The 25,000-nt window shown below is 45.7% G+C and overlaps 1 protein-coding gene across 1 annotated transcript; it reads left to right on the forward strand.

Annotated features, from left to right (window-relative positions):
- Positions 1-2,044: 2,044 nt before the first annotated feature.
- SLC35E2 (solute carrier family 35, member E2) lies at positions 2,045-20,974 on the forward strand. Its single transcript, XM_006885827.1, has 8 exons — positions 2,045-2,366; positions 3,307-3,442; positions 4,014-4,141; positions 12,842-12,962; positions 15,342-15,395; positions 16,298-16,370; positions 19,143-19,288; positions 20,737-20,974. The coding sequence occupies exons 1-8, from the start codon at positions 2,045-2,047 to the stop codon at positions 20,972-20,974; spliced, it is 1,218 nt and encodes a 405-aa protein (XP_006885889.1).
- Positions 20,975-25,000: the final 4,026 nt, after the last annotated feature.

Consider the following 25,000-nt stretch of genomic DNA (forward strand, 5'->3'; position numbering starts at 1 on the left):
CCTTTACCCCCTCCCTCCACCTACCAAATTGTGCAACCCTGTGGCCCTACCCATCCTCACCCCTCTGCTCCCATCCCTTCCCCCTCTAGGTCCCCATACAGGTTTTACTAGTTATCATTCTAATTTTACAATGGTCTTATGCAGTATTTTTCCTTATGAGACTGAGTTAGTTCACTCAGCATAATGCTCTCCAGTCTCTCTCAAGTTATGTAGTATTTTTTAAATCTTTGCTCCTGAGGCATTATGCTTTTTAATCAAACAGCCAAGCACAATCAATAAGAGTGCATCTAAATTCCAAAATCAATCTCGATAATAGTCTATGTGTTTCCTACTGCCAAAGGGACCCTTTAGAGTAGTGAGAGAAGATCTTCACCCTGAAACCCACAGCGTCCCTTTTCAGCAGGAAGTAGCTAAGAGAATACGCCATCCCCTTTTCCTTATGACTCAGGGTGAAGTCTCTCTCAGGGAGGAGTGATAGGGAATGGCAAAGGACACACTGACAAAGAAGATTAATCAGAACTGGCTTTGACAAGCACTGTGGCATTTGGACAAGAACAAACTGGGAGGAGGGTAGAGAGAATAGTGCAACAATGAATGAGTGGAAGCCCAAAATCTCTGTAAATGTTTATGAAAATTAATAAAATATAATTATAGAAAAAAAAATCCAGTCTTCATGGGGTCAGATTTGACAACTAGAAAGACTAGATAAGAACTTCAGGGTCAGTGAGCTGATGATAATAAGGAAGGAAAAAAGGTTGAGAATGAATGCACAACCCAGAGGACGTCATCAGGGTTGCTAAATTGTACCTGCATACACTGTTGGATTGGTGTATGCCGTGCTGTTTATAGGGAGCTCCAGTGGTATAGTCTGTAAGCCCTTGTGCTGCGAAGCCTGAGGCGGTGGCTCTCTGGCGGTTCAAACCCACCAGCAGCACTGCCACAGAAAGATGGAAAGTCTCCTTCTGTGTAATCTGCAGCCTTGAAAGCCCATGCAAGGTCAGCTAGCAGTCGGTTCTGACCCAATAGCAATGAGGTGAAGGTTTACTGTATGTAATCTCAGCAAGTAAATAAAGTTTGTTGTTGTTGTGTACTGTAGATCCAAACCAACTCATAGCTGACCCTCTGACAGGTTTTCAGAGTCAGTTAATCTCATGGGAGGAGATTGCCCATCCTTCTCCTGTGGAGCAGCTGGTGGACTCAAACCAGGGGCCTTTGGGATTGCGGTGCATCTTCTTGCCACCAGACCACCAGAGCTCCCTAAATAAAGTTTGTTGTTGTTAAGTGCCGTCAAGTCGTAGGCGACTCATAGAGACCCTATGAAGGAAAGTCCTCGACACTTGTGTGACTTTCATCTTTTCTCCAGGTTCATAGAGTTTCCAGAGGCAAGCTGTTATGGAAGTGGACACCACTCCTGTTTCCAAGCTTGTTTTAATTGGGGCGCTCCACCGAACGCTGTCCGCCACGAGTAACCATTAACGCATTTGACACATCAATTGAGAAGAAAAAAATATATATAATAGCATTTGTCAGTGTACAATTCAGAGACAGCAAGTATATTCATCATGTGGTCACCCCAAACTCAAATTAACTCATTGCCATTGAGATAGAAGTGACTCAAAGCTGCCCCTTCAGTAGGTTTTCTGGGGCTGTACTTAAAAGGGAGGAGATTGCTCATCTTTCTCCTCCGGAGGCCCTGGTGGATTCTAACAGGGAGCTGCCCCCTTTGGGTTAACAGCACAGCTCCCTATGAACCAGGCCACCAGAGCTCCCTGTTTTCACCCAAAGTCACAGTCCAGCTTCCCATCACCACTTGCTTGCTAAGGTATGTTGAGAACTTTATAAGGTTCAAGGTTAGCAATGGCTTTCTTCTTCTCTTTCCAGCCACATACACCTCGCCTCCATAAGGAAAAAGGGATTCAGGAACCAGTTGCACTCACCGTGTGGGATCACAGATTCTTTCCTTCCGTCCTCGCTCCGGAGTTCCCACCCAGCCCATGGTGCCCACCTTTGAGATAAGCGTGCTTTCTTTGGCTGTGGCCCCAGCATGTCACCCTTAACCAAACCCCAAGCCGTGGAGGAGGTCCTTCCTGGCCCCGAGGAGAAGCCGAAAGGAAAGCCGCTGCACCCCTGGGGCTCTCTGTTTGGCCACCGCAGTGAGAAAATCGCCTTCACGCAGAGTGACAGCGTCCCCGAGGAGAACCTGCTCACCATCACCATCACTGAGACCACTGTCATTGAGTCGGACCTGGGCGTCTGGAGTTCCCGGGCCCTCCTCTACCTCACCCTGTGGTTCTTCTTCAGCTTCTGCACCCTCTTCCTCAACAAGTACATCCTGTCCCTGCTAGAGGGGGAGCCCAGCATGCTAGGTGGGTGCCAGCTAAGCGGCTATTCATTAATGGAAACTCCAAACTCAAAGTTCTTGTCCTTGAGCCAAAACTCATAGCTGATCCTCCAGCCAGCTTTCAGAAGCAATCAGTCACACAAGGGGAGATCACACAGCTTCCCCTAGCAGAGCTGCTGATGGATGCGAAGTGCCGGAGGGGTGTAGCCTCAGGGATAGCGCACAACTCTCCAGGGACCAGGCCACCAGATCCCCTGTTAGGAGTGGTTATTGTTTGTCATGTACCATCAGATTAGCTGACCCTCTGCTGGGTTTTCAGAGACAAGAAATCACACAGGAAGAGATTGGTCATCTTTCTCCCAAGGAGCAGTTGGTAGATTCGAACCATATGACTTCAGGTTGGCAGCACAGCTCCTTATCACTAGACCACCAGAGCTCCCTGTTAGGTGTGGGTTTGACCCCACCCAGTTTATGACCACAACAGAAGGAAGCACTTCTGTGGTCCCACACCATCTCCATGATTGGCTGTGGGCTGGACCCCTTGCATTGGTAGGCTTCTCATGATCTCATTGGCTGATCTTCAGCAGTAGATCACCAGCCTTTCTTCCTGTCCTTCTTAATCGGGAAGCTCTGCTGAACCTATGTGGCACCTTATAATACATGAGCCTTCACTGACCCACAGGTAGCATCTGAGAAAGAGGCACGTTGGCCAGGAGTCCAAGGCAAGAATCCCACTGAGCCACCAACGTGCCCCATATGTTGCCAGTAATGGCAAGAGCAGATCCATGGAGGGGAGGGGAGGAGGGTCAGTGAGCTTTATGAGGAGAAGCTGCAGGGGCCACATTGAACCAGAATGAACTCAGTGCTCCATCTCCCTGAACACCCTGCCCTAGCCTGGCACCCCCTTTCTGTCCAGGAGAGTAAGGAAACCCCCCAGCCTGGGCCTCCTCTCCCCTCCTGTCCAGGTGCTGTGCAAATGCTGTCCACCACACTCATCGGCTGCGTCAAGATTTTCATCCCTTGCTGTTTGTATCAGCACAAAACCCGCCTCTCCTACCCGCCCAACTTCATCATGACCATGCTGTTTGTGGGGCTCATGAGGTAAGGGACTCCACGATTTGGTTTCTGTGTCTGAGAGTTTAGTAACAATATCTTTCCCCAGTCACTTTGCTCTGAGAGTAAGTTCTGCAAACTGAGGCTGCAGGTGGTGAAAGCTGCAGGGCTGTGGCTTCCTGGGAATGCACCTCTGAGTGGACTTAGGGCTACATGCACAGATTCTCTCTAGAACAGCTGTGATGACTGAACTTGATAGTGGGTTGAGGGCTAAGATTCTCCTCCCTGATGATGTCTCTGAGCCCTTCCAGGAGGGCTCCCTCAGAAATGTCAGAGAAAGGGGCCTGAGCCTGTGGGTGCTCAGGGCAGGATGTGAGGGGGAGGAGCTGGGAGAGAGGCAAGAAGTGGGACATTGGGAAAGGGGTGGAATGAAGAGGAGGAAGAGGAATGAGGGGACAGGGTTAAGGAGGAGGCAAGGAGAGGAGAGGGGGCCAAAGAGAGTGAAGAGGAGGTTAAAGAGGGAAGGGGGGCAGACAGATGGGATGGAGGGGCTCCACCCCAGTCTTGTAGCTGGAAGGGGATTTGATCCTTTCCAAGGCTCTCTTTTGCTTGTTTCTAGGTTTGCAACTGTGGTTTTGGGGCTCGTCAGTCTGAAGAACGTGGCGGTGTCCTTTGCTGAGACAGTGAAGAGTTCAGCACCCATCTTCACTGTGATCATGTCCCGGATGATCCTGGGGGAGTACACGGGTGAGCAGCCAGCCCCCAGCACTGCTTGTCCTTACTTTCTGCTCCTTCGGGCTCCTGCTCTGCTGATGCCCCAGCCTCATTCATGTCCCCAGCGCTGTCAACCGTGCAAAGGACTATGAGCAGAGCCTGGAACCCTCGGCTTTGGTTCTCAGCTGCCCTGGGGCACCCACACTCACCCACAGCTCTCCCCTTGCCATTTGCTCTGAGCTCCAGGGTTCCTTGGGAATGTTTTATGAGGATTCATGAATTGATCCATTTGTGCTAGACTGTCCTGATACCTTTAAAATAGAAAATAGAAAAATAGGACAGAGCTGGCTGGAGAAATGAGCTTAATCTGTAGAAAGTGGTCAGTGCCCTCCACCCCACGGAGCCAGGCAAGAAAGAGTCAGCCTAGAAGACCCCTAATCACTTGTGGGCTCCACACTGTGCATTTCCTTCTTCCACAGAATGCCTGCTGGATTCATACCATTAACCTTTCAGTCAGCCGTCCAGCACGTAACACACTGTGCTGCCAGGGGTTCTTTATCTAAGTAAGGGAGAAGTTCATGGGAATGCATGAAGTTCTTTCCCATTAGCTACTGTAGTGGTGCAGAACAAGGGAACACTGCCGGGTTTAAATCTCGGGATTTAAAAGAAAAGGTGTATATCAGAGTTGTATCCTTTGTCCATACCTATTCAATCTGTTTACTATGGAAATAACTTTGAAAAGCTGGAGTCTATGAAGAAAAATGTAGCATCAAAATTGGAGGAAGTTGCAACAATGAATGAATGGAAATCCAGGTTCTCTATAAACTTTCATTAAAATCTCAATCAAACAAAACAAAAAAAGAAAGAACACATAAAAAACATTGAAGGAAGATCAATAGCATTATGCAAATATCACAACATTGCTTATACAAAGTGAAGAAGTCTTGAAGATCTAATTTTCAATACTAAAAAATTTAGTAATTTATTCTAAAATCATAGAAAAAAATCTAATTTAGGAGGCTGCAGAAGATCAAGACTGTATAGCCTTCAATATTGGTTACATCTCAACCTCAAGAAAACAAAAGTCCTCACCACTAAGGCCAATAGGCAACATCATGATAGATAGAGAAAAGATTAAAGTTGTCAGTGACTTAATTTTCCTCGGATTCACAAGCAGCACCCATGGATTCCAATCAAGGACTCAAAAGACAGCTTGCTTTGGGAAAACATGGTGTCAAGGAATTCTCCAAAGTGCTAAAGAGCAAGGCTGTCTATTTAAAGACTGAAGTGCACCTGATCCAAGCCATGGTATTTTAAATTATTTCATATGCATCTAAAAGTTGCACAGTGAGGAAGGATGATTGAAGAATTGATTCCTTTCAGTTGTGGTGTTAATGAAGGCTATTAAGTGTCCAATGGACAAAACAAAACAAACAACTCTGTCTTGAAGGCAATGCACCCGGGAGCTCCTCAGAGGCAAGGATGGTAAGACGTCCTCTAACAAACTTTGGGGATGTTTTCAGGAGGAACCAGTCCTTGGAGAGAGATTTCATGCTGAGAAAAGTAGAGGGTCAGTGAAAGAGGAAGACCTTCACCTTCACCGTGAGAGATTGACGCAGTGACTGCCCCAATGGGCTCAAACAAATGAGAGATGGTGAAGGTGGCTCAGGATAGGGCAGGTTCAGATCTGTGTCCCTAAGGTCACTATGAGTCATTGTGGACTCAACAGCATCCCTAACAACTTTTCATTTACATTGTTGTTCATTAACATTGAACTCACTGTATCTCCCACCTTAACAAACCTTCCCTAACGCATAGAGTTTCTCCATAAGGCCTGTCACAGCCTTCTTGTGCTTAGGGACATCAGGCAGCACTTCAGCAGCTCTCTCCTTGTGGCCATTTCTAGAGTGACAGCACCAACAAAAATGCAGAAATCTTGGCACTGAAACAGCCTGCAAGGAGGATTCTTTTTGCTGGGTGAGAACGGACACAGGAAGGCAAAGGGTCCTTGTCTACCCTCAGCAAAGAACGTACATGTTGGGGCCTCTTCTTCTTTGCTGCTCCCCTGTAAGAGGTGCTTGAGTATTGAATTTGGGGAAGAAAAGAAACTTCTTTTTAAAAAAATTTTATTTTATTATTGTGTGTGTGTCTGTGTGTGTGTGTGTACAGCCAAATCGGATCTGATTGGTATAGGAGGAGATTGTCCCTTCTTCTCCATCAGAGCATCTGATGGATTCGAACTGCATAGCTCTGGGATTACAGTGCAACTTTTTGCCACTAGGCCACCAGAGCTCCCTGAAAAGAAACTTTCTTGAGTAGGTGCCCTTCCGAGTATGGGTTCAGCAACCAATGAAAATCAAATATATTAGCTTTATTTTTTAAAAAGGATGAGATCTTAAAACTAAAGCAAATGGTTACCTAAGGTAGAGAGAAAGGTCAACAGGAGAAGAACCATGTAGCTAAACAGCTCACAGCCATGCTTTAGGGACCATGGAGCTGTTTTATGTGATTATAAAAATCAAGTAACAAACATCAAATGCTGGCGAGGTTGCAGAGAAACCCTTTTTCACTGTCGGTGGGAGTATAAAATGAAGCAAATACTATGGAAGGCTGTATGGCACTTTCTCAAAAAGTTGCAAATAGAAATACCATTTGACCCAGCAATTTCACTACTGGGAATTTACCCTAAAGAAACCATAACCACCACCCAAGCAGATATATGCATACCCATGTTTATTGCGGCTTTGTTCACAATAGCAAAGAGCTGGAAACAAAGTGCCCATCAACAAACGAATGGATAGAAAGGCTCTGGTATATTCACAAAATGGGATACTATGCAGCATTGAAAACCAAGGAACTAATGAAATATTATGCAAAATGGGTGACCCTGGAGGACATTATGCTAAGTGAAATATCTCAGTCACAAAAGGACAAATATTGCATAGGGCCACTGTTGTAAAACGGGACTGACATCTGGGTTGAGCGAAGACTGAGAAGGAGGCGATGAATGATGTATACTGCATTGAAGCAGGTGAGGGAGAGAACTGTTTAAAAGGGATATATGAGTAGGTATTATTGTCATGACAGGAGTCCAGAATGAAGGGTGCACAGTGGAGTGGACTTGGGGGGAGGAGAGAGTTTTCTTTTGGGGGGAGGGGGTGGGCAGGGAGAAAAATGCAACAATGAGTGAATGGAAATCCAAAGTCTCTGTAAACTTTCATTAAAATTAATTTTAAAAAATCAGGTAAAAACATAGAGTAATTCCTAAAAATTACAATCAAAATGGAACAAATGAACCATATTGCATGTAAGTTGATGGCGTAAAAAGCCAAGCCCATGGCCAGTGAATTGATTTCCACTTCTGACTACTTTCTGGGGCTGTAAATCTCTTCAGAAGACTCTGTCATCTTTCTTCTAAAGAAGAGCTAGGCCACCAAAATTGACTTCAAAACATCATAAGTAAAACAGACAAACAAATCATAAGTTGGACAATGACCAAGGAGGATAGAAGGAGAATTGATGCCTTTGAGCTGTGGTGCTGGAGAAGAGTATTGAGAATACCATGGACTGCTAGGAAAACAAACAGATTTGTCCTGGAAAGGGTTAGACCGGGTGGCTCCTTGGAGGCAAGGATTCTGAGGTTCCGTCTGACATACTTTGGACATGTTGTGAGGAGAGACCGGTCCTTAGAGAGAGACATCATGCTTGGGAGGGTGGAGGGACGGCGCAGGAGAAGAAGGCCCTCTATGAGGTGGATTGATTCAGTGACTGGGATAATTGGGATGGGAGTGTCAGAGACAGTGCGATTGGCACAGGACAGAGCAGAGTTTAGGGCTGTTGTACATAGGGTCACTCTGAGTCGCAAGTGACTTGACGGCACATAACAACAACAACAACAACCTGTGATGGACAAGCTTGTATGAAGCCAACCCTATTGCTCAGAACAATTAGAAAAATCTTGGTAAAATTTAGCAAAACAATAGTTTTTTGAGGCATTGGGGAATAATCAACTTAAGAAGACTAGAGAGACCAGACCTCAGAGGTCACCAGAGATGTGGCTCTGATTTATGGTGCCACACTTTCTTTTTTTTTTTAATTGAGCTTTTTAAAAAAAAATAATTTTAATGAACATTTACAGAGATTGTATTTCCATTCATTCATTGCTGCATTAATTGAGATTTTTAATGAAAGTTTATAAAGAACTTGGATTTCCATTCATTCATGGTTGCTCATTTTCCTCCTTGTCCCTCTCATTTCTCTTTTTCTTCGGGAAAAAAAAATATCTTTCATTGTTATATTGTTATACATTACCCCCCACCCCCAAACCACTTTACTATGCAGCTCTTATTCTGGACTCTTGTCATGCCAATAATACCTAATCATATATTCCTTTTATACAGTTCTCTGCCTTATCTGTTTCAATGCAGTATACATTATTTATCCCTTCTTTTCTTAGTTTCCTCCCAATCCTCATGTCAGTCATGTTTTATAACAGTGGTATTATGTAGTATTTGTCTTTTTGTGACTGAGATAGTTCCTCAGCATAATGTCCTCCAGGATCACCCATTTTGTATAATATTTAATGAGTTATTTTTCAATGCTGCATAATATTCCATTGTGTGAATATATCAACAGCTTCTCTATCCATTTGTTTATTAATGGGCACTTGGGTTGTTTCTAACACTTTGCTATTGTTAACAAAGCAGCTATAAACATGGGTGTGAATATATCTGCTTAGGTGGCAGTTCTGGTTTCTTTAGGGCATATTCCCAGTAGTGGAATTGCTGGTTCAAATGGTATTTCTATTTCCAACTTTTTATTTTAGTTTTTTAAATTTTATTATTTTTGTGTGTGTATTGACAAATCAAATCTGACTGGTACAGGAGGAGATTGTCCCTCCTTCTCCAGCAGAGCATCTAGTGGATTTGAACCATGCACCTCTTGGATTGCAATGCAACTTCACGCCACTAGACTACCAGAGCTCCTATTTCCAACTTTTTGAGGAAGATCCATACAGCCTTCCAGAGTGGTTGCACCATTTTCCACTCCCACCAGCCGTGAATAAGGGTTCCAGTTTCTCCGCAACCTCGCCAACATTTGTTGTTTGCTGCTCTGTTGAATTTTGCTATTCTTACTGGGGTGAGATGATATCTCATAATTGTTTTGATTTGCATCTCTCTTAGAGATAGGGATTTTGAACATTTCTTTATGTGTTTGTTCACCATCTGAATGTCTTCTTTGGTGAAGTGTCTGTTCATATCCTGTGCCCGTTTCGCAGTTGGGTTGTTGACCTTTATCTGGTGGCTCACTGCCACTCTTTCCTCAAGACCTTTGCTGGCTCTTGAGCAACTGCAAGAACTCTGAGCAGAACATTCTCATGGCGCTGTCAGGACTAGAGGAGTGTGAGACCCACCACGGAGGAGCTTCATCTGGGGTCTGAGTCTGTCCAATTTGATGCTGGTTGGGGTGTCTGCCCACAACCTGACTGCCTGGCCATGGCAAGACATCGCTGGAGGATAAAGCAGCACCCTCAACTTCCGGACCTCTCTGCAGTCTATAACGCCTATTGTCCACCATCAGACAAAAATATCCAGACAAGGCAAGATTGAGCAATAGAAAACTGAGAAGGCAGAGATTTTCCTTGAACAGTCCCAGATTTTCTTTCTTGAATCCAAGTTTGAACTGACATCTGGGTCCCTCCAGGCTTCTTAACTCCATCATTCCATCCTGCAGGGTGTCTGTGGGTTTTCTGCATTGACTCAACTCAAGATTTAGTGGTTAGAAGTTCTCTTCATTTGTTGCTTGCTAGGTGATTTGATCCATAAAAGACCAAAGTCAAAACCATCAATTCCCCCATAGCGACCTTACAGGCTGAAAATCTTTATGGAAGCCGATGGCCTCAGCTTCTACCCAAGGAGGGAATGGTGGGTTCAAACCCCCAAACTTTTCATTACCAGCCCGATGCTTAGCGTACAGTGCCACTGGGGCTCCTTTTTTGATTCATAAGCCAGAACTGAACTCACTTTTGTCCAGCTGATTCCAATTCCTGGTGACCCTCCTTCAGATTTCCATGGCTGTAAATCTTTCCTAGAGGAGACGCTTCATCTTGTTCCTGGGGAGGACCCTGACCATGGATTGTCCAAGCAACATTATAATACATGGATAAAAAGTCAAGTTGTCCATGTTTTTGTTCTCTTGGATTAACAATTAGCATCCATGGGAGTGGCCGTCAATAAATTAAATTACCCCAACCACAAGAGCAAAGTTCAATAGGGCATCAAACAACAAACACTGGCATGTTTGTGGCGAGATTAGAATTCTTACTCATTGCTGGTGGGTATAACTACTATGGAAGGTTGTATGACGCTTTCTCAGAAAGCTGGAAATAGAAATACCATTTGACCCAGCAATTCCACTACTGGGAACCAGAGCCGAAACTCAACAGATGTATGCACATTCATGTGTATTGCTGCGTTATTCACAGTAACAAAGAGATGGAAACAACCCAACAGCCCATCAACAAAAGAATGGATAGAAAAATTCTGGTACATTCACACAACGGAATATTAACACAACACTGAAAAATAATGAACTCAAAACATAGGGGAGCCTGGAGGACCGTTGCTAGTGAAATATCTCAATCACAAAAGGACAAATATTGTGTAACACCGCTATTATAAGTAGGACAGACATGAGGGGTGTTTGGGGAGAGAATGGGAAGAGTGGATAGATAATGAACTCTACATTAGAACAGATGAGGGGAATAACTGTCCAAAGGAATATAATGTTAGTCATTATATGAATTGCAACAATCTGGAAACACAAGTGCATTGCATGATGTGATGGAGGAAAGGGGAAGAAAATATGCAACAATGAATAAAAATAATAAATTTTTTTTATATTGCAGGGAGGGGGAAGAAAATGTGCAACATGGGAACATTGTAACATTTTTTATGTTTTTAAAAAATTAAGTCAGTGATCAGTAAAAAGAAAAAAGACATTAAATGGCATACTTGAATAGGCAGATCTACAGAAAGACCTCTCTGAAGTTTGATGGAGTAAGTTTAATGTGAAGGTACTGAGAAGGGTCTCCATGCTGGGCAGTTAGATTGCTCACACACATAGATACACCCTGAGGTGTCCCTGTTAGGACAGAATTTTCTAGAAACCCTCTCATTCATTGCTTGCTTCAGAAGATTGATGAGAGAAGGAGGAACTTGAGAGGTTGGGTCTACCTCTGCACGTTCTCCCACAAAGACCACCCGCCCTGCAGCTGCTTCTAGTGTGGGAGCTTGTGGTCACCTGCCTTTGACAAGGTTCCCAGGACTTGTTTGCAGATCTAAATTCTTGCTCACTTCAATTTCTATCTTAATGGACATGTATTTGGGTTTGTTGGGGGTTTTGTTTGTTTTTTAAGTAAAGAAGCTTTTACTCTGAGGCTATCGGCGCTTTTCTCTGACCCAGGCCAAAGAGAGAGGGAGGGACAGAAAGACAGGCTTGCAGGACAGGTCAGAGAAGTTCTCTCGTGGTGTGAAGAAGAAATGCTGTTGGGTTTTTTAAAGTGAAGCTCATGTAACATAGAATAAACTATTTTAAAGAAGGAGCATTTAGTACACTCAGTCTTGTGCATCTACCACCACTGTCTGAGTCGAGAACATTCTCACCCAGAAAAGCACCATGTACCCATTAAGCTCTGGAGCTGTGCTGCTAACCCAAAGGCCTCACCTCTCTCTGCAGTTTGGATCCTGCAGGGGTTCTGCAGGACAAAGCTGGTCACTCTCCTTATGCTTTCCAGTGTTGGAAACCTAATGGAGGGTCAGCTGAGTTGGTTCTACTCCATGGTGTTAAATGAGGAGTGAAGCTCAAACCATTAAGCTGTCACTCCCTAGTCCCCGATCTGCTCAGCTCCAGACAGCTATTAACCTGCTGACTGTATGGATTCACCTGTTTTGGACACATTATGTCATTGAGATCAAGTGACCTTTCATGTCTGGCTTCCTTAATGGAACAAAACATCTCCAAGGTCCACCCATGTTGTTGCATGTATCAGAATCTTACTTCTTTTTGGAGCTGAGTAATATTCCATTGCATGGGTGTCAGCCCTTTCATGCTCTAACTAACACCTGGACTGTGTCCATTTTTGGCTTTTGGGGACTAGTACTGCTATGAACGTTGATGTACATGCACGTTTCTTTGTAGGCATGTGTTTTTATGTCTTCTGGATATAGGACTGGAATCGCTGGGTAATATGGTATTTCTATGTTTAACTTTTTGAGGAACTGAAAATTGTCTCCTACAATGGCTATCCCGTTTTATATTCCTACCAGCAGTGAGGGATAGAGTGTTCCACTTCCTCACCACTACTTGTTATTTCCCCCTCTTTTTGATAAGAGCCGTCCTAGTAGGAGAGAAGTGTGAAACCCATTGTCATCGGGTCTCTTCCAACTCATTGTGACCGAAAGGCCAGGGTAGGATTTCCAAGGATGTGGATCATTGCAGAAGCAGGCTGCCCATCTCTCTCCTTTGTAATAAGTGGGTGATGGCTCTGAACTGCCAGCTTCTCAGTCAACAGCCGAGTGCCTAACCGCAGTCCCACTAAAGGTAGATACAAGCAGTGCATGTGTTAGATTTTTAATCCACTTAAAAGACCCTAACTTTCCTAAGGAGGGCGAACAGCCCTGGAATGCAGCAGCTAGTTCATGGTCAATGTATACCTGTGCTTACTCTCCTCAGGGCTGCTGGTCAACCTCTCACTCATCCCAGTCATGGGCGGGCTGGCCCTCTGCACCGCGACAGAGCTGAGCTTCAACGTCCTGGGCTTTTCTGCTGCTCTGTCCACCAACATCATGGACTGGTGAGTCATTGTTGTTATTAATGCTAAAGGAAAACAGCTAAGTTAGAATGCAGGTCGTCTACCTAAACAAAACTAGGGAACCAACAGCATTGGATCTAAGTGCCTCCATCCTGACATGTTTTAGGCATGTGAGTGATGGCAAGAACAAGAACAGTCCAGAATAGCCCACTAAATTTTGAATTTGTGCAGCAGCATCCCATGGGTCCTGACTCAAACAAGGAAACACACCTAAATGCAGGATGCCAGCCAGCTCTAGTCATCCAGGCCACGCGTGGCACTGGGCCTTTTCTCCGTCTTCTTTTCAGAGAAATGACCTGTCTTGCTCTCTTGGATGTGTATCGTTTCTAATAAAAAACTATATTTACTTTCACCTTAAAAAAAAGCAGGTCATCTTCAATTCTACCTTTAACATTTTGACATATCTGTTTATTTCCTTCTTTATGGATGCTGTCAAATCTATTTATATCTTGTGTCTCGTTTTATGAGTACTGCTGCAGGCTCTTTCAGGGTAGAAGCTTCTTAGTGGAGTCAACCACATGAGACTAAAGGACAGTGTTTGAGAAAAAGACACAACTCCAAAGGCAGGAAAGGTCAAATGCAAACAGGGACCGCAGAGAGGAAGTGGAAAGAGAGCTGTCTCATTGAGGAGATTGCAACCAAGGTGTCTAAACTGTTGAAAGAATAACTAATCTGCTCTATAAACTTTCACCCTAATAATAATAAAAAATATAAAACCTCAGCAATCCCACTATAAAACAAAGCAAAATAAATTTTAAAAATAAAGCAAAAGTTCATTGGTAATTAATTTTATAAAATACAATGAAAGCAATGATGGTATGAAACACATTGTGTATGAAGGATAGTGTGAAACATAATGTGTACGAATCCTGTATGCAAACCAACATAAAATAATTTTAAAAAAATAAAGCAGAAGAAAACAGTCGTAGACCACATGAACATGCACCACGGTTCAGTCATTCAGTTGTCTGGAGTTCCTATCCTTGGTGTTCATACATAATGCTGTGGGCATATCTTCTTACAAGAGTTTCCAACTGCCCTGCGGAGTGAATTCTAGAAGGAGAACTGTCAGCCAAGCCCACAAACTAAAGGGCTCCTGGCCCACACGGCTGGCTCACTTCCCATTGGTGAAGGTCTCTGATCTTACCCTGTCTTTAAAAACAATATCTTTTGAGAAATTCTCATTTTTGTTTCTGTCCTTCTCGTAACTGGTGAGGAAGATGCTATTTTGTTTTGTGCTCAGTGATTTCTGTCCTTCTCCCTTGGCTCATCTGTCCTGTTGATAAGTTGTGTCCATAGTTTTTTTCCTGGGGTCTTGAGACTTTCAACAGTCTCTGGGGACAACTACTCAAACTCTCTGGGCCTCGCTGGTACCAGTGAGGACTCCATTCAAAAGAGATATCTCAGTTTCCCACTGCAGCTTAACAAATACCACAAAGGGATAGATATTTTTCGCCCCAGTGATGTTTTATTGTTTTCAGTGAAGGCTTACGTAGCAGTTTAGGTTCCCTTTTAGCAATACCTGCACAGATTGTTTAGACCCTGGTTACATCCTTCACTATGCATGGACATTCTCATGCTTTCAATTCTGGTTGTTCTATTTCTAGTAGTCTAGTTTCCCTGCCTCTTACATTCTCTTGGTTGTTGTAAAGTCATTATTGACCATTTGGTTTCATAGAGGTGATTTGTTAAGGGAAGCAGTACTTACAGATGATAGCCATTATTTTTAAAGGTGACTTAAAAGAGTAGCAATTTACTGTCTCCCAGTTCTGAAGGCTAAAAGTCCAGTGCAGGGCTGTTCCTATGTGGGCCTCTCTCCTAGCTACTGGTGTCTAGAATGCTTGGCATTCTTGCGTTTGTACCTAGGTCCTCACCAGTCATCCTCTGCCCCTGTGTAGCTCTGGGCCTGTTCCATTCTTTTTATAACTCAGAAGGAATTAGGTTTAGGGTTCACCCTGCATTGGTATGATTTCATTGATAGAACAAAGAAAATCCCATTTACAAGCAGAGTCCCATCCACAGGTACAGGGGCCAGAACATGAGCGTATATTTGCAGGGGACACAGTTCAGTCCATAGCAGAAGCGCTAATGCACTGCTTGTCGCATGGAGAGAGGAGAGCTCTCCATGGAAGAGCCAGATGATCTCAGGCAGGTCACTCAACCATTGAGCATCTCAGTGTACTCATCTTTAGAATGGGATGGACATCAAGCCCACTTCATGGTGAGAGGCTACCTGGAAGTGTCCAGAGCATGCCTGTCCCCATGACAGTGTCACTGTTGTCAGTGTCAATAAGAAGACAAACACTGACTGATGTTTCATGATATATGTTGAAATATCACCTTCTCTTTTCTTTGTTCTAGTTTGCAAAATGTTTTCTCAAAAAAACTCCTCAGTGGGGACAAATACAGGTTCTCGTAAGTATCATTAATAAGTGAAATCTGTACAAAGCCCTGGGGGATGGCCTTCCTGTTTTAAGGTTCATGGTACCTCGAAGACATGACACTTTCCCAGGTTGGTTTAAACCAGTTGCTTCAAGTCAACGAGCTCAGGGCATGCAGTATGGGTGAGAGCAGAACTGGGCTAAATAAGGTCTTCTTTATTTTTCTTTTCTGTGTTTTGTTGTTGAGAATATATGTACAAAACCTATACCAGTTCAATAATTATACATGGAGATGTATAATTTCAGTTCAGTGACAGCTTGTCATAGGGTTTTCCCCCACAGCTGATCACCAGGCCTTTCTTCTGTGGCGACTTTGAGCAGTCTTGAACCTTCAACCTTTCGCTTAGCTACGAGTGCATTCACCATTTGCACCACATGGGAAATTCATCTTGGGTTGTTGTTGTGTACTGTTGAGTCAAAACTGACTCAGCTGACCCTCCAGCAGGTTTGTAAAGGCAGTTAATCACACGGGAGATTGCCAGTCCTTCTGCAAAGCGGCTGGTGGATTTGAACCGTATGCCTTTGAGATTGCAGTTCAGTTTCTTACCACTAGGCCACCAGAGCTCCCTGGTGGTCTTTAAAAGTACTTTGTCGAAACTTAAAAAAATAAATAGGTCTGTTTTCAGCTGCCCTTTTTGAGGTGCCTCCCTGCTCAGACTGGCTTTTATTTCTGGGCAGCCAAGTTGGTTCTCTCTGCCACGCACAGGCACTTCCTGAAATTCCCAGAGAAAAGAAAGACTAATGCACCTGTGTCCTGTAAGGAGCACTTTCTGTGCCGAGAGCTTCTGCATCGCCTAGTTTGAATGACCCGGTTAAGAGCCACTGTCTCTCAGATGGAGGCTGGGACTCAGGCGTCTTCTCTCACCCCTTCTGCAGGGCCCCGGAGCTGCAATTCTACACCAGTGCTGCCGCCGTGGTCATGCTCATCCCAGCCTGGATCTTCTTCATGGTGGGTTCTTGAAATGGGACCTTCCTTGGCCGGGGGGCTGCTGGCCACCCCTGTCATTCCGGAGCTAGGTGATTCAGCTTCACATTCTGTGGGTAACTGGCTGCTGTGTTGTTCTTGTTACCTGCCGTTGACCTCCTGCACAGCAGGTGTGCACTATTCCCATGACCAGCTGGGGACCACACGGCTGGAACTCGTGGGGTTTTCATCGGCTCATTTGGGGAGATAGATTGTCAAGCCTTTCTTTCTACTTCCTTAGCCTGTTCAGCGTCCTAGCAGCATTCAGGTCTCCCCTGGCAGACAGCCAGTGGCTGCATATGAGGTGTACTGGCCAGGAAGCGAACCCTGGTCTCTTTTGAAGGTGGCTAGAATTCCACCACTGAGACACTCTCGTCCCTGATTAGTACATGAGCTCTGCTGAGTTGTTTGTAAAGAGACAGTGATGCCCCAGTAGAAAGAAGAGAAAGCAGTAGGCACCGCCTTGCTTGCACCCCTGCTCTTTTGCACATGCTCACATCTGGCAGTGGGAGGCTTCTGAACACTTTTTATTTTTTTTTAAATTTTTGTGTGTATGTACCATCAAATGAACACCTTTTTTTTAAAAAAAAAAAAAGTCTTTTAGATTTAAAAAAATATGGAACGCTTCACAAATTTGCATGTCATCCTTGCTCGGGACCATGCTAATCTTCTCTGTATCGTTCCAGTTTTAGTGTATCTGCTGCCATATCGAGCATTGTTTAATATTTTTTTGAATCGTAAGAAGTCACATGTACCCACTGTAGAGAAGGCCAAGGTGCAGAGTATATAAAATAAAATTATCTTGACTCCCAGCTCCTTCTCATTAAACTCTGAGGAGCACCCTCTTTTGGTGATTTGATTATTTTCTTGTAGACATTGTGTTGTACATAGGGACCTCTCTAAAGTACTCAAGCGAAATGGTGTCTCTCTGGAGACTAAGGTCCGCCTGATACAGGCCATGGTCTTTGCAATCAATCACTTGTTATGCATCAGAGAGTTGGACAATGACTAGGGAGAACAGAAAGAGAATTGATGCCTTTGAGCTCTAGTGCTGGAGAAGAGTATTGAGTGTACCATGGACTGCCAAGAAAACAAACAGATTCATCCTAGAGAGGGTTAAACCAGGCTACTCCTTGGAGGCAAGGATTCTGGGAGTTCGTCTGACATACTTTGGACATGTAAGGAGAGACAGGTACTTGGAGAGGGACATCATGCTTGATAGAGTAGAAGAACAGCGCAGGAGGGGAAGACCCTCTATGAGGTGGATTGATTCAGTGACTGGGGTAATCGGGATGGGTGTGTCAGAGGCAATGCAATTGGCACAGGATAGAGCAGGGTTTAAGGCTGTTGTACATAGGGGTCGCTATGAGTCACAAACGACTCGATGGCACATAACAACAACAACAGACATTGTGTGGATATAAACATACACGCGGGCATGTAAGTCGTGTGAGTTTTTCAAGTGTTATTGTTGTTATGTGCTGTTGAGTTGGAACCAACACACAGCTGACCCTGTAGCAGATTTTCAGTCAGAAAGTCACACGGGAGGAAATTACCCATCTGTCTCCCACAGAGCAGCTGGTGAAGTCAAACCATTTGCCTTTGGGTTAGGAATGCAACTCCGTACCAGTAAGCCACCAGAGCTCTGTTGATAGGATGGTGCTTGCATAATCTGTGTAGGCTTACACATATAAGGGAAGCCTATTTGAGAACTTGACCTTGCCCATGCCAAAACTGAAGGCAGCTCCTTGCTCTAGAATACAGCCTCACTTCAACTCCTCTCCTTTCTTCCCTCCTGATGGAGACTCCTCGATGCCACAAGCACACGAAAAGGAACTCCTGTGTCCACTTGCACAGAAGAGTGTTTCTCTGGCATAGAGGATAACAGTCAGCATGGTCGATGGAGAATATCTCTGCTGTGTCTCATAAGTTTGATGCATACAGCTGAATTGCTGCCTTAGTTTCATAGGAATGGCTTAAAAAGTATACAGATGCTTAAAACAGCAGAAATTTAGGGGAGCTCTGGTGGCCTAGTGGTAAGGAGCTGCAACTACAATCCCAGAGGCGCATGGTTCAAATCCACCAGATGCTCTGCCGGAGAAGGAGGGACAATCTCCTCCTGTACCAGTCAGATCTGATTTGACGGTACACACACAAAATAATAAAATAAAATAAAAAATTAAAAAAACCAGCAGAAATTTATCCTCTCAGAAGCTAAATTAGATTAGAAGTTGGAAATTGGAGATTAGAAATTAAAAGTCAAGATATATTCAGGGCCACACTCTGAAGGCTCCAGGGGAGCATCTTTCCTTTCTCCTCCAGGTTCTGGAAGCTCCTCAGTGTACCTTCAGTTGTGGCAGCTTATCTCCAGTCTCTGCCTCCCCAGTCACCTGGCCTCCTGGTCACCTGGCCTCCACAGTTATGGTCTTCCCTGTCTGTCTCCAAATCTCCTTCTTGTCATAAAGACACCATTCACTGGATTTAAGGCCTACTAGTATGAGCTCATTTTTACTTGATTACATCTGCAAAGACCCAGTTTCCAAACAGGTTGTGTTCATAGTCCCTGGGATTAGGATTCCATGGATCTTTTAGAGAACACAATTCAGCCCATACCTAAAAGGCCATTTCAGAACCCTCATCAATGATAATTTGCAAACCCAGGCACAAGTGACATGTCAGTGGGGGAGGCCTCTTCTACGTGTACAGTGGGTAAGTGGGACTTGTGCCCAGTGGTGTGTCCTCTTTGTACGGCTCCAGGACATGCCAGTGATCGGGAGGAGTGGGAAGAGCTTCCGGTACAATCAGGACGTGGTGCTGCTGCTGTTGATGGACGGCGTACTGTTCCACCTGCAGAGTGTCACGGCCTATGCCCTGATGGGGAAGATCTCCCCAGTGACCTTCAGGTGAGTGAGACCCTTCCGGAGGCTCGGGGCTCAGGGCTCGGGCGGTTTGCTGCTTGGCATATCAGCTCATTGTCATCAAGTCATCACTCACGCATAGCTGACCCTCCAGTGGGTCTTTAGAGGCTGCAGATTTCCCAGGAGGAAACTGCCCACCATTCTCCCAAAGAGCCACTGGTGCATTCACACCACCAAAGAGGCTCGACCTTTGGGCTAGCAGTGCAATGCTCTATGGACTATGCCACCATCACACACGCATTTCTATAAATGAGCAAAATAATACAAGTAGGCTTACTTACTCACTCATTGCCATCAAGTCAGACTGACTCATAGCTGATCCTCCACTGAGTTGACGAGGCTGTAAATTGCACAGAAAGAAAGTGCCCATCTTTCTCCCCAGGAGCCCGGCTTTTCAATTCTATTTCATTTTGATCCTTTTACATGGCCACATGGCCTGGCCGGTGCCATCCTGTGAGGGCAGCACAGCTCTGGAGACAGAGAGGTCTTAGAAAGGCCCTGGAGTTTTCTTCCCCTCACAACCTGATGCAGACACTGAGAAGACAGAGGAGTCACAAACTTCAGGGAATAATCATGAATCGCCAATAAAGCATAAGAGTCCATTCTTGGTTTTTAAAAATTGTGGTCTGACAAAACACTTGGCAATCTAGCAATGGAATTCTTTTTAAAAAATCACTTTTTTGTCTTACTTATAACCAGTACCAATTATTGTTGTTATTGTGGTTGTCAGTTCTGACTGATGGGACCCATATGTGTTAAGGTAAGACTATGCTCTATGGAGTGTCTTTCCAGTGGACAGTTGTTCAGCAGTAGATTGCCAGGCATTTCTTCTGAGGCACCTTAGGGTGAATTAAAATCTCTAACTTTGTGGTCAAGGATAACGGATAATTTGATGGATAATGGGTGAGGAATTGCACTACCAATCCAAAGGCAAGCAGTTCAGATCTTCCAGCAGCTCCACAGGAGAAAGGTGGGCAGTCTCCTTTGCTATTTATGGCCTCTGAAAACCCACTGGAGGATCAGCCAGCAGTTGATTCGAACACAATAGCACAAAACAACAAGATCCACCTTCTGTGTCAACAGCTGAGTACATTAACCCTTTTCACTCTATGCCCAAGGACATATCTATAAATACGTGTGCTTGGTCCCACTGGGCTCAAAGTAAATGTAGAGATTTATGTAAATATTTTTCCTTAAGTTTCTGCTTGTTAGACATTTTTCACAATAGAAAGTACTCCCTCAGAAAAGGAGGTTGTGAGCCTTCCATAAAGCTCCAGGACCCTGCAGGAGCACTCAGCTCACAAACTGCTCTGTCACCTCCTGGGACCACTGGAGCCCTGCAGGGCAGTGCTGCCATTTCCTTGGCCAGGACTGGGCCCGGGTGCCCAATGGGGCCTGAGTGAGCCCCTCTGACTCCCCATCTGTCATTGCAGCGTCGCCAGCACTGTGAAGCACGCCCTGTCCATTTGGCTCAGTATTATCATTTTTGGGAACAAGATCACCAGCCTGTCGGCCATCGGCACAGTCCTGGTGACAATCGGCGTCCTGCTGTACAACAAAGCCAAGCAGCACCAGCAGGAGGCCATGCGGAGTCTGGCGGCGGTTCCCAGCCGAGTCCCAGAAGAGGACGCGGAGCCACTGCTGCCCTCGGACCCCCGGCCGCACCACTGAGCCCAGGAACCTCTGTACTGCCCAGTGCCCAAGTGTCAGCACCTCCTCTCCTTTCCAAAGCTAGACCCCTGATACTGGACCCCCGCTGGTCACTCCTGTTCCCTGGCATCAGGGGCAAGGACTTACCCCCCTGGTCCCTCTCAGAGTGCTGGTGACTAGGGAGTGGGCAGGTGAGCACTGCCTTCTCCTGGTCTGGTCTTCAGTCAGGATCCCTCAGCATGTGAGCTTCCTGGGTGCACCAAGGGCCCTACCTCTCTGTGCCCTTGCCAAGTAATGTGAAACGGCCTCTGCCAGAGTGTCATGTAGATGTCAGAGTCCCCTGGCTCACATCCAGCTTTTATGAGGCCATCTCAGATCCCTCCTCTGTGGACATCCAGTGTGGGCACCTGTGAAGCCAGACTGAGTCCAAGTGCCAACATAAGCTACACACCCAGTGCCAGCAGAAGACTGCACTGCTTGTCCCAGCTGTCAGTCAGGGCCTGACCCTCACCATCCAAGGACACTGGACTTGGACAACCTTTGCATGTGCTGTTCCAGGTGTGGAGTCTTGTCAGGGGGTAGAGGGTGGCAGCTGGGGCCAGGGCAATAAGTGCCCCACAGCTGAAGGTGGCATGGTACCTGTCTCCACTCGCTCCTATCCTCAATGCGGAATGGGGCCAGGGCACCCTCGCCCTGATCCAGTTATGGTCTCGTCCCTTTTTCCGTCAGAGCTGCAGTCTCTAAGAAGTCAGTAATTCCTGGGGACTGGTAAAAGTCACTTCACAGAAGTTAAGAAGGGAAAGACCCACCTCCTTCCTCCAGGTGCCAACTTGTCCTGTCCTAACCTGCTCTTTTTCTGACCATCCTCCCCCTCACCTGTGGATGGTGGATTCTAGGCTAGAGATTCCTTGACCCAAGGATTGAGAAGGAGCATCTTCAGTGTTCAGTCAGGTGGGAGATGGTGACCCTGCCCCCCGGTTCTCTCGGGCTGAGTGCCACACTCTGCGGGGAGTCATTGGTAGGTGCACACCTCTAGGTTCATTCTTTCATCCATGGGCTGTATGAAGAAGCCTCCGAGGGAAGCTGATGAGCAGGAGAACTTTAGGCAGGGTGTTTTGAGTGTGGACTTTTCCCAGAGCTGTGTTTAAAATAATGGTGTGGTTTCTGGAACTTGAGGTACTTGTTTGGTAAAAGGACTAAACCAGGCTGGCTCTTTGATGAGGTCATAACACACCTGGGCTCTAGGTAGGCTGAACAGTCTGTGGCCACCACTATCCCCTGCCCAGGTGCTTATGGAGCCTGAGTGGTGAGTGTGGGGGGAACCACCCCAGGTGTCTGGCAAGCAGACTTTGCTAAGGAGCTTCCCTTTACTTTCCCATCTTACATCCTGGCAGGATTTCTGATCAGGGCATGGCCCATCACCAGCCAGTCTCTGAGACCCTCTAGCTTGTCAGCTGTAGCAGTGCCCAGGAGGTGGCCTTGGTGAGCCCGGCAGAGGGCAGGTACCTGTTAGGAGGGGATGGGCGTTCTCTGCTGCTTCCCCTCCACTATTCCGTCTCGGGCTCCCACAATTGTTCCTCCGATTTCCACTTGGCTTCTCACCTGGAAAATGCAAAGCCGGAAAAGAGCCCTTCCCAGAGATCTGATCTCTCAGGAACAAAGAGCAATAATTCCGTCTCATTGAGTTCCATCCGCCTGGAAAGCTCGTCTGAGCGAGCAGAGCCGGGCCCCGCGCCTGCGCAGCAGCGTGAGCCGGTGAGCCGTCCTTTCTGCACAGCTGTGCCTGGGCGCCAATCTGCCCGCGCTGGCGCCGTCACCCAGGGAGCCCCGGCCGTGGGAACGTGTTCTCATTCTCTTCATTGTTGTTCTGCTTTTCTCGAAAACAAAATCAGGAGTGATCAGGTGGCAAGGCGGACTGGCCAGAAGATCCTCCTGCCTCCCCAACCGGGACCCTGGGCGCCGAGTCCCTTGAGGACATGCCTGCCTAGCCAGCGCCGTTACTGCTGGGATGTGCAGAGATGGGAGAGGCATCAGCCGCGCTCCTGTAGCGGGATTTTTGAGACCATCTTTCTCAAAAACTTGAGTTACCTGAGAATGACCACATGCCAAGCCCCTGGTTTCTGAGTGTGTGCAAGATTCTGAGTCCTGTGACCCTTTGGGAATCTGTTGTCTACCAATCACCACAGTTTCCCCTGCAGGTTGGCAGCTTAAACATTCACCCCCAGCGATGCCTGATGATCAGCTTCCATAAAGATAACTGTCAAGAAAACTCTTAACGGGCTCAGTTCGGCTTCGGAACACATGGGGTCACCCCGAGTCAGAATCAACAGCACTATGTTTGGATCTTGATTTTTGGTCTCTCTAATCCCCACCAGCAGCTTTCAACCTGTTTCAATTTTGTAAATATGTGGGCCAGAAAACAAGAATGTTCCTTGTAAATGGTTAGCAATGAGGCAACCAGCTGAAAAGCTTTTGAGCCATTTTCTTCTGAATGGAAAGAGTTCTGAATGGTTGAGTTTGTGCTGGGCCAGCACACTCCCTCATTCCAGCAACATTCGGTCCTCAACCCTGTGTCCCCGAAGGCCCCAGAGTTGATCTCCAGTGTCCACTTCTCCAGACGTTTCCAGAACAGCCCTCCGCCTTGTGCTGGGGGCTAGAAGCCTGAAGCATGTTGGGACCATTTGTTTAATGATGGTACAGAGACAAGTGCATTTTTTAAAAATTTACTTCGTCTAGTAACTTTTATAGAATAGAAAATTGTCCTTGTTGGACTGTTGGCAGATGTGCTGTCTAAACACTGACATGACTCCCCTTGGACCCGTGGTTATTGGCTGTGCCTTTGTAAAGCAACAAAACACTTGAACCAAACACTTGAACAAAGCCTTCTGCGTCGGAATCGTACTCAACATCTGCTGATTGACATCAATACTTAAAGATGTACAAATTTCTAACATTCAGGACATTCATTTCCACAATGGATGGCAGGATGGCATTATAAGCTCTCTTTTGAAATGCCAATCACTGTAATTTCGTGCAATCAGCATTAAGATAACCCATGTGGAAAGCTGAGAATATTCTTGCACCATCAAAATTGGATCTGTATTTTGAGAAAAAGAAATATGGTGACTCAGAAGTCCTTGTAAAGTCCAAAATACTGTCTGCAAGGAATAGCAGTTGACATTGAAAATATTTTTCCCCAAACCAGTAAGTTTTGCTTCTGGGAGCGACACTTGTTAGTTGCTCATTTAGACTGGTCAGCAATGAGGGTGGGGTTGGGGGGTGGGGAGAAACAAACTTTTTCAATTTGTCCACATGATATGCTTTCAAGGCCTGAAAGTATTTTCGTTGTTTTCCTGGGTTGGAAAAAATGAACAAGTATGTGATTAGGTGTAGACATTATCTCCTCTTCCTTTTGCCTTTGACCAACATTACAATAAGGGCTTTATTCTTTCCAAAAATGCTCCCTAGCTTTGGCATGGGTCTCTCAATCTAGAAATAAGAATGTCCAGGAGGAGTCTGGTCATTTCTCTCTTGTCCTGGAGGAAGAGGCAGCCTCAGAGGGCCAAGATGACTGTGGATCTGTTGTGCAGCTGAGTTCAGTGAAACCCTCGGCTGTGCCGTCTCTGATGTGTCTCCTGGGGTTTCTTGTTCTCAGTCCAGTGTCTCTAGGTCCTTGCCCTGACACCCAGACCCGGTTGGATAGCGTTGTAATGGACAAAATCTTGTTCTTTGGTTTGTTTGCTGTATCTTGGACTTTGCTTTGAGGGTAAGTCTCTCAACTCAGAAGACCTGTGAGCTGAGATGTCGTGAACCTGCTTGCAAGTCCTCTGATCAAAGGGGAATGAGCTAGAGGCTGATCGTTTCCCCACCTTGATAACCTTGAAATCACTGATTGTCTACATCACAGCCAAATTCTATTGGCTTCACACCAAACCAAGCTGTGGAGAACTAAAAGTATATCTTGCAAAATGTTTATTTAGTGTTTCCCTATTCGCCTATTTCAGTGTTTATGTAACTAGCGGAATGCTTTCCAGGAAATGGTTCTAT

The sequence above is a fragment of the Elephantulus edwardii genome, unplaced genomic scaffold (genome assembly GCF_000299155.1).
Source record: "Elephantulus edwardii isolate Elephantulus edwardi_28Jun2011 unplaced genomic scaffold, EleEdw1.0 scaffold00045, whole genome shotgun sequence".
NCBI lineage: Eukaryota > Metazoa > Chordata > Mammalia > Macroscelidea > Macroscelididae > Elephantulus > Elephantulus edwardii.